General features: G+C 36.2%; 1 protein-coding gene across 5 annotated transcripts in view; it reads left to right on the top strand.

Annotated features, from left to right (window-relative positions):
* The window catches only part of OPA1 (OPA1 mitochondrial dynamin like GTPase), an 87,689-nt gene extending 77,538 nt beyond the window's left edge, over positions 1-10,151 (top strand). For 4 of the 5 annotated variants that reach the window (XM_045903142.3, XM_045903143.3, XM_045903144.3 and 1 more), the window contains 2 exons: positions 4,636-4,703; positions 6,856-10,151. In XM_045903142.3, coding sequence (XP_045759098.1) covers positions 4,636-4,700 — 65 coding nt within the window. In that variant the 3' untranslated portion in view covers positions 4,701-4,703; positions 6,856-10,151. Of the gene's footprint in view, positions 1-4,635; positions 5,966-6,855 lie in introns of those variants that run through there. The other variant, XM_064580592.1, reaches the window with a different exon arrangement.
* The last annotated feature ends 2,103 nt before the right edge of the window (positions 10,152-12,254 follow it).

Here is a 12,254-nt window from a genome sequence, read left to right as displayed (position 1 = left end):
CAGTGCAGATATTTAATAGAAGAAGGAGTTTGTTTTGTAATTAGCCAGGCTAATCTGTACACACATTTCCGTGGGAAAGTAATTTCTAAATAGTTAAATACAATAAGGTCTTAGAACTTGAAAACACTAATACTGGGACATTAATTTGAAAGGATCAGAAAGTAGAAAGTTTTAGTTGCTAACACTTAACCTTATTATTATGGATAACCATTTCCTGGGTGCAGTTAAATGGCATAGTTTGTATATAAGAAGTGCTGAAAACTTAGACTTTAAAATGAATGAATTCAAATATAAGAAATAATGCTGTTTATTATTTGTACTATAGCTTCTTTGCAAAGAATGAAATCAGTCTACTTTCTAAAGCTCTGTGTTTGTGTGTATGTATGTGTGTGTGCGCGTGCACAGTCAGCATAGTTTAGTCTTCTTAATAAAGTGAAATAATTAAATGGCAGTTTCTCTTTCCACCGGTATTGTATTGTTGGATGTGAGTATCCTCTGTTCTGTGTTGCTTATGTGGTTCAGGTGACCCACCAGCTTTCCTTGACCTTCATTGTCAGTGTGTATGTACCCTGCCTCCTGTTCCCAGGCTGGCTGTAGTTCTTGTGCTCCTGGCGTCTGCCCTCTGGGTCATTGGCTTAACACCCAGGAAGCCTGTCAAGTGATACTTTCCTTCTTAATAACCTACAGCCTTTGTTTTCTGTGCTCTATTTTTGGGAACTTCGCTTACTACCTGTCAAGTATTTATTGAGCATGTATATTGAGTCTGATATTGTAGACACTGAAGATGCTGAACTTTTTTTGTCCAGTTTCATACTTTTGTACTGTTTTCCAAGGATTTCTTCAAATGTGTGTAGATCTAGTCTCCTCAAGAGGTAATAATATTTATTATATGTTTTTTAGTCATTCCTAGGCACAGAACTACTTGGGAGCATGCTTGGTAACTAGTCCGTTCCCTAACTTTTACCACAATGTGTCTTACTTCACGTAAAAGGTAAAACTTAAAACAAATACACTTGAAATAATAGCATTGGTTTTCTTACCATTCAGAGTCTGTAGCAGATCTAGTATGTTTCTGATCAGAGGGATGTCACAAAGCAAACTCTCCAGGCTTAATATCCTCATCTTTGGCAGTGACACTTTTGGTCGTATGAGGACCAAGTGAAATGTGGGATTTAAAATCATCCCAAATATAGTAGACCCTTCATAGACTTTATAATGAGGTGGGTAGGAGGTGATCAAGGAGTTCTTCTCAAAGGCAGTTTAGCATCTCTGTCCCCATGTCACTCCATTAAGTGCACTGTATAAAATGAAGGAACAAACACAGAAGTGAATTTTTAAAGTTAGTGTAAAAAGGATATGTTTATCACAACTATTCTTTCTTCTTTTAATGTTTACCTCCACCCTCTCCTCTCTTCTCATCTACCCCCACTACTTCCTAGTTACTTACTCAGATACCCTTTGTGTCATTCTTGAGGTTTCAGAGTGTAGTGTCACGGTGTCCTGATACTCCAATTATAAAATTTGTAAAAAAACAACTTTTTGAAAGGGAAATTTGGCAGTTTTATTCTGTAGTTTTCTTATCAATTAGATAAGCCTTTTTACTTTCATTTGGAAAAAAACATTGCGTATCTCTAATTTTAGAAGAATTTGAGTTTGATTCAGACTTCACAGACACCTGTATCAGAGTGGTCCTTGGGAACCCTCCTACGCTGTTGGTGGGAATGCAGGGTGGTACAGCCACTCTGGAAAGCAGTATGGAGGATCCTCGAAAAGTTATGAAAATAGAGCTACCCTACGACCCAGCAATTGCACTACCGGGTATATACCCCAAAGATACAAATGTAGGGGTCTCAAGGGGCACGTGCACCCCAATGTTTAAGCAGCAGTGTCCACAATAGCCAAACTAGAGCCTGGATATCCCTCAACAGATGAATGGATAAAGAAGATGTGGTATAAATATACAATGGAATATTTTGCAGCCCTCAAAAAAATGAAATCTTGCCGTTTGCCACGACATGGATGGAACTAGAGGATACTATGCTAAGCAAAATAAGTCAATCAGAGAAAGACAATTATCATGATCTCACTCATGTGAAGAATTTGAGAAACAAGACAGAGGATCATAGGGGATGGGAGGGAAAAATGAAACAAGATGAAACCGGAGAGGGAGACAAACCGTAAGAGACTCTTAATCTCAGGAAACAAACTGAGGGTTGCTGGAGTGGAGGAGGGTGGGAGGGATGAGGTGGCTGGGTGGTGGACATTGGGGAGGGTATGTGCTCTGGTGAGCGCTGTGAATTGTGTTAGAGTGATGAATCACAGACCCGTGCCCCTGAAACAAATAATTACATGTTAATAAAAATAAATAAATAAATATTAAAAAAAGAGTGGCCCTTGGTCTCTTTCAATACAAGTAGACCTTGCTCTGAACAGTCTCCTGTGAGTGATACTACTGTACCACCCGCTCACAGATCGTCTGTCCAGCTGAGGATGAAGGTCAGGGACAGGGCAAAAGGATGGATAGAGCTGGCCCTGCAGCTGCCCGATTGTACGCAGATCATGGAGCAAATAGAATCAAATTTCCTCTTACACAGTACAGCTTTCCCAAGTCGAAATAGTTCACAGTGAAATGTTTAGAGGAGCTGCCAAGGCGTTAAACACCTGTTTTAGATTTCCATGTGTTGTGCTGTTTAAACCAGATGATTTTTTAAAAACCCTGTTCATTTCCAAAATTCTGTGAGACAACTTAGAAAACTCCTTTTCTCCTAATCTCCCTTTTTTTTTAAAAATTCTTCAGCTGGTGAACTGCACTATGTGGAACTCTGTAAATACTCACTGAAGAAAATAGGTGAAGCTATTTCTAAGCAACAAATGAATTAATTTTAAAAATAAGAATATGACCTTACTTTGAGAAAGGATGTATATTTTTGGTTTGACTTTTCTTTTACAAATAGTACTGACTATCAAAAAGTACAGACTAAACTTCTAAGAGATGGGTTGGGATTATTTTTTCTGGTTTCTGTAGCTCACTTTCACATATAAGGAATTATTGCCATCTCTGCAATAACTGTTCTCATGTTTGCTCAGTAAATAGTTTGATTAAAACAATACACTTTTTTTTTTCTCTATAGATTTTTGTGTTAGTCTCAGACTCATACGAAGAGGTAGAAGTGTTAAATTGCTGGCAAAAAAAGATGAAGACATGTTCTTGATATGCAACCATATAGGCTTTGTTGAGTTCCTGCAATGTTAGTAAGAATTCGTGAAGAGGACAGGTCTTCCTTTCATTGGCTATTCATCAAAACTGCTGTCTCACTGATAGAAATACTATGTCTTCAATTGCAGATTATTTATTTTTAAATATAAAAGATACAAATGTTGGGGTGCCTGGGTGGCTCAGTCACTTGGGTGTCTGAAACCTGAAGTTTCAGCTCAGGTCATGATCATGAGATGATCCCCGCATCAGGCTCCATGCTCAGCACACAGTCTGCTTGAGATTCTCTCCCTTTGCCCCTCCTCCCCACTCGAAAGCACTCTTTCTCTAAAATAAGTAAATAAATAAATATTTTTTTAAAAGATAACAAATGTTGAATATTATAATGGTTTTTCTATAGATATAATGCAGAATGCTTTCCAGTTTTGCCTCTAGATCGATAGTTTTGAACCAGTCACTTCACTGTAATTGAGAATTCCCACTAATATGTAGAATTGTGTTGAAAGGACAAAAATATTTGTTACTGTGCTTACCACGAGCTATATTTTAAAGGGGGAGTTGCATAATTAAGTTAGCAGTGAAGTAGAATAAATCACAACGCCCATTCTTTTAACATTTGGAGATTGACATGTACTGTGACTAGTTATATTTGTGAAGGAAATCTTTATATCTCTGAGAGAAGTTACAGATTTTATTTGGAAGTCTATAAACATGATAATCTAAAATATAATAATGTAAGTCTGCAGTGCCTATAGTGTTTTTAAACTTTATTCATTTATAGCTAGAAAAGTACATTTTTTCTATGTATTTTTGAAGTGTTTTGCCCTTTTCATGTTTGTTGCAAGTATTTCCTACAATTTCTTTTATCTATTTTGACATACAAAGTGTGTACATTTTAATGTGGTCATACTGGTAATCTTACCCTTTGTATTTCCTGTTTATCCTAAAAAATCATTTTCCAGTCTAAGGCCTGTTAAATGCTCACCTGTATTCTCTTTTAATGTTTAAAAATGGTTTCATTATTTTATTTTATATTTTCCTCCGTTCCAGATATTGCTAACTGAGTCCTTGGTTGGACTCCAGAGAACCTGAGAACTCCTTAAAATTCTATATGCAATTACATATGTATCCATACATACATTTTTCTGTGTAAGATTCCGTAACTCTTACTACATTCTGAAAGGGGTCTGTCACAAACCCCACACTCCTTCCCTTTCCAAAAAATTGTTAAGAACTACTACTACAGTCCAATTTAACCTTTTCTAGACATAAGGGGGTATGGGGTGCTAAAGTAGTTTTTTTCCCTTTTCCCAAATAGAGTATCCCAGACCATATATTGGATAATTATCTTATAAGATTTGTGTTGCCTTTGAAAAATAAATTCACTTTTAACTAATACTATTGTCTTTTTATCTCTGCAGAGAAAGTTAGAGAAATTCAAGAAAAACTTGATGCTTTTATTGAAGCTCTTCATCAGGAGAAATAAATGGTAATAAGTTAAGTAAAAGTCCTCTTACTGTGTTGGTACTGACTAGATGCAAAATTTATATTTTTTAACTTATTGTTATAGTTCATCATTGTACTTGACTATATCTTGCTTGTTCCTTAATAACAATTTTAGTGTAATTAAATAATTTTAATGGCAGGGATCTCTGAAACTAATTCTACATTTCATATGTGTAATGTTCCTTTTGAATACTTGTCTTCTGGCTGAACTAAAAATATCCTCTAGAACTCATTTTGAACAGAACAAAGGTAAACAAAGCTAAGCTGTTTCATAATATGCATATGGCTCGCAAGTTTTCTGCATGTAAAGAATTGAACTGTAGCTCTCATTTTATTCCTCATTGTTCACATTCAATTGATAATTATATTTATGTTAAGTTGCAAAGCATTTATTTGGCTTGATTGGTAATCCTAACAGTTGTTCTTAATCTTATTCTCTTATGTTTAAAAATATTTCTCCTGTTTAAAATTACTCAGATAGCCTTAGTATGTAGTACTCTTCTGAATGTGTGGACTCTTGTCTAATTTTATAGTCTGGCCTTGGAAGCATGTTCCAGATAAAGTATTACATGTATAAAGACTTGCCTTAGTAGCTTAGTAACTTGCTAATCATTGCTAAAGAATTATAATTAGTAAGTCTTTTGCTTTTATTGAAAAAGTTGAGAAAGGGAAAATGCTATAATTAAGACATTATCGTGTATTTAAAATATTTAATTAATCACTTTATCTGTGAGCCTTGCCCGGTAGGCAGCCTGCAACACAGTCAGAACTGGAAGGAATAGAAAAGTAAGAGATTCCCTCCCTAGCTGCTGCATTCATTTCAGAAAAGGCCCTTTAACCAAACTACCTATTTTCTTCTACTGGAGGGACAGTATGTTTGAGAAAGCAAGCTAGAAAAGGAAGCACAGCTCAGACCATTATCACTCAGAACAGCATCCCAGCAATGAATGAGGGAGGGAGGAGTTAGAAGGCTTGCCGGTAATGCTTTGTTACTTTGTTCTGTGTCTCTCCCTGAAGTTAAGACAGCTGTATATATGGATGTATACAAAATGTATCTAGAAACTAAATATCAATCATCTTGAACACGTGTAATCCAAAAATAAGTCGTTGTTTTTAAGTGTCTGTGTTCATAAATGTTTTATACAACTTCAGTGTATGAAAATTTTCTTTTAAAGTCATAAGGTTGCTATATCTTCCTCATCATAATTACTCAATAGTTAATGTTAGAAATAAACATTTTGAGAGCCTTTTTGATATGAAGATTCTCCTCTTCAGCACCAAAGTTCTCTTGAAATTTTTGTTTATAAATGTGGTTTGGGGCAATGGCGGGGGGAGGAAATTCATGAAAATCACAGAAACCCATTAAAAATATAAGCTGTATTTCTGTCTTTAATGAAATGAGGAAGCCTAAAGCCAGCCAGTGTTTTACATAATGGTGAATGTCACTTCCCTAAGCGGGTCAGCGTGACATCTTAGTATTACCATTGCTACTGGAAACATGCCTTTTCCTGCCAGAGTGTCTGTCTCAAGTGGAGTCCAGGGCAGTCCCAAGAGCTAAGTTGTGATGATATTTGTCTGTGAGGAAACCATCCCAACTTTCTTTGTTCCTTACTTGTCTTTAATCTCTACGGCCCTTCCCAACCCTTGGGATTTATAACCCTGTGAACTGTTAGTAATTCTGTTTTGTACCCTGCAAATCCAATGAAAAGAGTAAATGTGGCAAAATGGTAGTAGCCTTGCTTCATTCTGACCATTTTATAAAAGTTACCAGGAACTTTAAGGAATAGTTTCTTAATGATAGTTTTAACATGTATGGATTCCTCAGCCTGGTAGTTTTAAGTAATTCATTCTGATAATTGCTGAAGATGTTTATACCCAACACAGTCATACACAGATTCCTTCTGCTGATCGACTTTAATATGTTTTTAAATTATTTCCATAAAAATTACAGTATTTTTTGATTCACACATCATGTTAATAAAATTATTCTATTGTTACAGTAGGTGATATTTTGAATTTAATACAACTAGCAGACAGGCAGTTAAACTTCAATATTTTTATGATCATGCAGTAATAAAGTTTAGAAATTTTGCATTTGTCTCCTCATAATTTATCAAATATGTTTATTTTTGCAGAATCCTACTCATAATATAATCACCTCTGCATACATGTGAAGAAAAAAACTCCAGAGTCTCTTGTCCTGCCTTTTTTCCTTCTGCTGTTCCACCTTTCTAAACACAAAATAAAGTCATGGGATAAAAATAATTTATGCGTGTTCGAGGCACTTTAACCATCAGTTGCCTTTCGAATGCAAGAACAGTGGAAATGGCATTAAAATCCTCTTTTACTGTATTGAAGTGACAAAGTGAAATAATACAAGTGGTGTGGCCGTTAGATTCAATCCTTGAAGATAAGAAACTTGCTCTCCTGCTTGTCTCATTTGTGGTGGCACGCGTTCAACTAATTCATTAGATGATATAGGGTCAGTTTTTTTCTGGGCAAAAAATGCTAGATGTTGTGAAAAGCTATCAGTTGTATATAAGATCATGGTAACCCGCGAAGTTGTTGTCTGTATCTGTAATGTTCTGTATGCAGTAGCTATATCTGATGATGAAAATCGAGTGTACACTGATCATGTGAAAGAGGACTAGCTAACAGAAGAGCGCCTCAAACAGGTGGATTCGGATTACAGCAGTCCGGGTACATCCAGTGAAAGAGGTCTTACCCTTCCCTGCCAGCTGAGAGGGCTGTCTTGGAAGCGAAGTCGGCAGCAGCTGCCTGTGTGCTTCCGCCGACGAGTTTGTCCTTTCTGTACCCATTTGAAATCCATTTATTTTGTCTAGGTAAGCCGGGTTTTCTGTTAACCGTGGGTTTTTTGAACCTGTTGACAGAGCTACTGGGTTGTGACACAGGGTAAGGAAGACCAAGAATAATCGGTTGACTAATTTCATTGAGACTGTTGTCAAGCACTTCAGGAAAAGGCCTTCTGTCATAAGACTATTTTAAGTAGAAATTACTTCAACAGAATAATGTTGACCATCTCCCTCTTAGCTGAACGTGTAAAGAAAAACATAAAATATGATTCGTTGCAGTTCAGTTATTGTACCTTCACAGCATTTTCATGTGTTTCATACAAATACTTCTTTACTGGCTGACGGACTTTAAAGCAAAGAAATATGCCATTTTTGACTTAAAATGTCTTTCTCATTTATCTCTGCTTTGTTGCCATTTCATTGAACCTTTATTATTCTAATAAAAATGCCCACTGTGTGACAGTTTTTATTTTATAGTTTACTTAATTTTCAGCTTTTTTAGAATTATGTTTTGGTAACAGTTCCCTTGCCACCCCACTTTTTTTTTTTTTTAATTTAGCATCAATATATCCTTCATTGTGATTTCTCTCAAGATCTGAGGACACTTAATATACAGAGTTGGAAGGATATCACAGAGTATTTCAGAAATTGAGAATTCAGTAAATAGTTGTTTTATACTGTTTGATAAGAAAGGTAGATCCCGTTTTACACAGCCGGTAGCAGTCTATATTGTTATTTGGTAGATGAGAGTCAAGAACATTTCATGTGTCTTTCAGCTCTAGGGCTGGTGGGTGAACAGAAAGGGAGTAGAGAGCCCCGCTCCATGTTCTGTGCTGAGTTTGGAGATGACCTCAGTGGTTAGCTCCCTCTAACCAGTGCTGCTTGGTGATAACTCCTCACTGAAGCAGGCACCATGCAATTATTAATATTTTTGTAGTTGTAAAACACAGCCACTTTACAACTATAAATCTATTTCTAAAGAAATAGGACCACGTTTATTTATATGTGCTATGGATAGGAAAAAATACCTTCAGTTGTATTTCTGTAGATTTTTCCCAAGCAAAAGGCTAATGTTAAGTCAGTACTTTTTTCACATCTCTTTGTATAAATGTAAGAAACGGGGATGGGGGGTCTTCATTTTGAGATCAGTATTTGTAATTTAAACATACAAATAGATGATACAAATTAATGTGATGAAAAATCCATCTAAGAGTCCGGACACCCCCTCGTCCCCCACAGTAATATGACTTCTTTCTTTTATGGGCTACCTATATTTTTTTTTTTTTCCTTTTTAGCTGAGCTCATTCTAAGCATGCCTTTTTTTTTTTTCTTGGAAGTTAGGTTGATGCACATGTTATTAAAAGAAAAAATAAAATTCGGATTCTCGACAGTAAACCCTGTGTGTTGTGTCTGTAGTTCAAAACTTACAAATGATTCAAAGTTAAACCAGTCACTTCAGAAATTCAATGTATAGGAGTTAAGTTCTAACTTGACCAGGAATCATTTGTTCTGCATGGCAGAAATTGCAAAGAAGAGAGTGAACAAAGCTCTGTATGGAAGACTGAACAACTGTAAATAGATTATATCCAAAATTGACTTGGTCAAGGTATCAATTTTAAAAACTCCGTATTCATAGGCAGTGCACAATAGGAAACAAGCCGTTCTTGCTGCTTCACAGTTCAATCAGCAGAGCTTAGCTATAGGTGGAGCAATCCTCCTTTCTTAGTAGCTTAATTATATTCTCTCCTCTTTGTATTACCCCCCTTTTTCAGGCTTTACTCCAATGGACTCCTTCCCACAAATAATTTGGCCTCCAAATGCAAATGAATAGTGTAAAAATGAGCAGGGAACATTGCAGAGAGTGGTACTTCCTAACCGTATAATTTGGGAAGTTTACATATGATGATAAGATTCAGAGTGGAGGCTAAAAAGGTAATTTCCTTAACTAGTTAATAATTTTATATTTATTTATTTCAGATGTATTTATCTGCAGAAAGAAATATGGTATTTTAGGTTTCCAGTAAAAGGGATCAAAACAATGCTTTTTATCTCAGTTCTCTTAGCTGGTGTTTGCTAGAGTTTCAGGTACTTTAGCAGTATAGAGATGTGCTTACAAATATACTTACTTTTGAATGATCATGACTATGTGTTTAAGTACTTAAAACTTAACTTTGTTTTTACTTGTGCACTGTGAATGAACTTTGTATTATTTTTTAAAACCTTCACACTCCATGTAGGTGTTACTGCGATTATATTTTGCCTGTGATTAATTAAGGTCATTTGTGTAGATTAGTAATTAAAGATATTTAAATCATGTTATAATTCGATATTGGAGAGCATCTTTTAACTTTTCTCTGTATTAATGAGAGGGTGAGAGAGAGAGAGAAAGAGAGAGAGAGAAACCTGAGCACCTAGGGTCATAATTTGACCTCACAATGTAACCAAATTCATGGTCTCACAAGCCTCTTAATGTGGCTCTTCTCTGAATACTTTTACTTCGCACACATTTCGCAGTTGTAATCCATGGTCAAACAACGCCTTTTTTTATGTCTTGATACTTGTCAAAACGTTTTGGTATTTACTATGATAAAATATATTAAAAATGTCTTTTAATTGGATTTTGCTGCCATGGCCATCATTTTCACTAATGGTGCTAGCATGTTCATTCGTACAGGAGGCTTACTGAAAAGTCAGACCTAAGTCTTAGAAGGGGAAGGAACCTTGAGGATCCCTTACTTCCATCTACTACCTTATTATGAACTCCCATTTCTCTTTTTTTTTTCTTCCCAGAACTTTGCTGCTAAATGATGCTTATTAAATAAATGTCTGTTAATCATTTGATATGTAAAATAAGGCAGAGTATAGGTGTGCCTTCTCCAGGATTCATATGGTTGGCTGAAGTCAAAACTAGGGAAAGACTCAAAGTCATGATTGCTTCAATAAGTAGTACATACTAGCTGGAATATGGTTTATTTCTGATGAGTTAATGTCAAGAGACAGTCTTTGAATTCCTTTGGAAGGTTTGTAGAAAAGAACATGTTTCAGTCACATTAGCCTGTATGTCACTTGTCACTGTTAACGGACCACTCTCAGTGTGAGGCTCAAAAAGTAGTTGTACTGTAATTTTTTATCCTTTGTACACTTCAAGTTCAAAATCTGCATGTATCAAAAAAGTTGCAGACTTTACTTCCTGTAGATTTAACAGAGTGATTCGTTTCCTTCTCACGCTTCCAGTTGAAGAATTCATACCTTTTAAAAATTACTCATTTTTTAATTGTAATATAGTTGACGTAATATTAAGTTTCAGATGTATGAATTCTCTACCAGAGTGAAGTAGTTTATCATGTGCTTGTAAATAATACAGATGTATTGTTTAATTGTATTACAAAATGTGTTTTAAAATAATCACAGCCAATTTGTGTTAACTAAAATGGTCATATTTTGCACATATTAAAACTAAGTTAATGGACGTAGAAAACTTAAGAGTTAAGATGAGTGCTTCAAAAATTGTCAACGATTAAGAAGCAAAACAGTATCAACAAAGTTTATTTAAATTCAGTTAGCCAACATAAAGTGCATCATTCGTTTCTGACGTAGTGTTCAGTGATTCATCAGCTGCATATAACACCCAGTGCTCATCACATCACCTGCCCTCCTTAATGCCCATCCCCCAGTTACCCCATCCTCCCACCCCGCTCTGCTCCAGCAACCCTCAGTTTGTTTCCCAGAGTCAAGAGTCTCTCATGGTTTGTCTCTCTCTCTGATTTCTTCCCATTCAGTTTTCCCTCCCTTCCCTTACGGTCCTCTGCACTGTTCCTTATATTCCACGTATGAGTAAAACCGTATGATAATTGTCTTTCTCTGATTGACTTACTTCACTTAGCCTAATTCCCTCCAGGTCCATCCACGTCGATGTAGATGGTAGGTATTCATCCTTTCTGATGGCTGAATAATATTCCATTATATATATATGAACCACATCTTTATCCATTCATCTGTTGAAGGGCATCTCGGCTCTTTCCACAGTTTGGCTCTTGTGGACATTGCTGTTATGAACATTGGGATGCAGGTGCCCCTTCTCTTCACTACATCGTATCTTTGTGGTAAATACCCAGTAGTGCAGTTGCTGGGTCATAGGGTAGCTCTATTTTGAACTTTCTGAGGAATCTCCGTTCTGTTTAAATGTGAATACCGTTTACCCTGAAGAAGACTGTTTTATAAAGTAATGGTAAGAAAAATGTGCATCATAAGGTTAAGTAGGTATCTTGAAGTGATAGAGTTGAGTTACTAGCTTGAAAATGGAGAACGTGTATATGATCACTCTCAGAAAGACCTGAGCTCACATTCTCTAGGGCTAGTGTTGAGGCTCATTTAGGGTCAAGTCACTGAGTAGGAAGTAACTTTTAAATGTTTTTAAATCCCTGGTCCTTCATTCTTTTAGCTAAAGAATTCTTACTTGTTTTGTTTTTCACTAATTAATCCAGGTGTTAGCCTGGTTCCTATCCAGGTATTTGAGAAAATTTAAAAACCCATAGGCCCAAGGCCCCACTGAAGACCCAGTCACCGTGCCATGACACACCAGCTGCCTCTCACAGAGGAGTATCTTACAGCTGTGTTACCAGGACAGGTTACACGCCTTAATGTTTGAAGCAGAACGTCTGTTCTGCTGCTCACTCTTAGAGTCACTAAGTCACATAGCAGCAACATGGAAATTAGCATTT

This window comes from Mirounga angustirostris, unplaced genomic scaffold, assembly GCF_029215605.1.
Source record: "Mirounga angustirostris isolate CCGP_5_RB_7025 unplaced genomic scaffold, mMirAng1.0.hap1 SCAF_1, whole genome shotgun sequence".
In the NCBI taxonomy this organism is placed as follows: domain Eukaryota; kingdom Metazoa; phylum Chordata; class Mammalia; order Carnivora; family Phocidae; genus Mirounga; species Mirounga angustirostris.
This window is presented reverse-complemented; position numbering and strand designations above follow the sequence as displayed.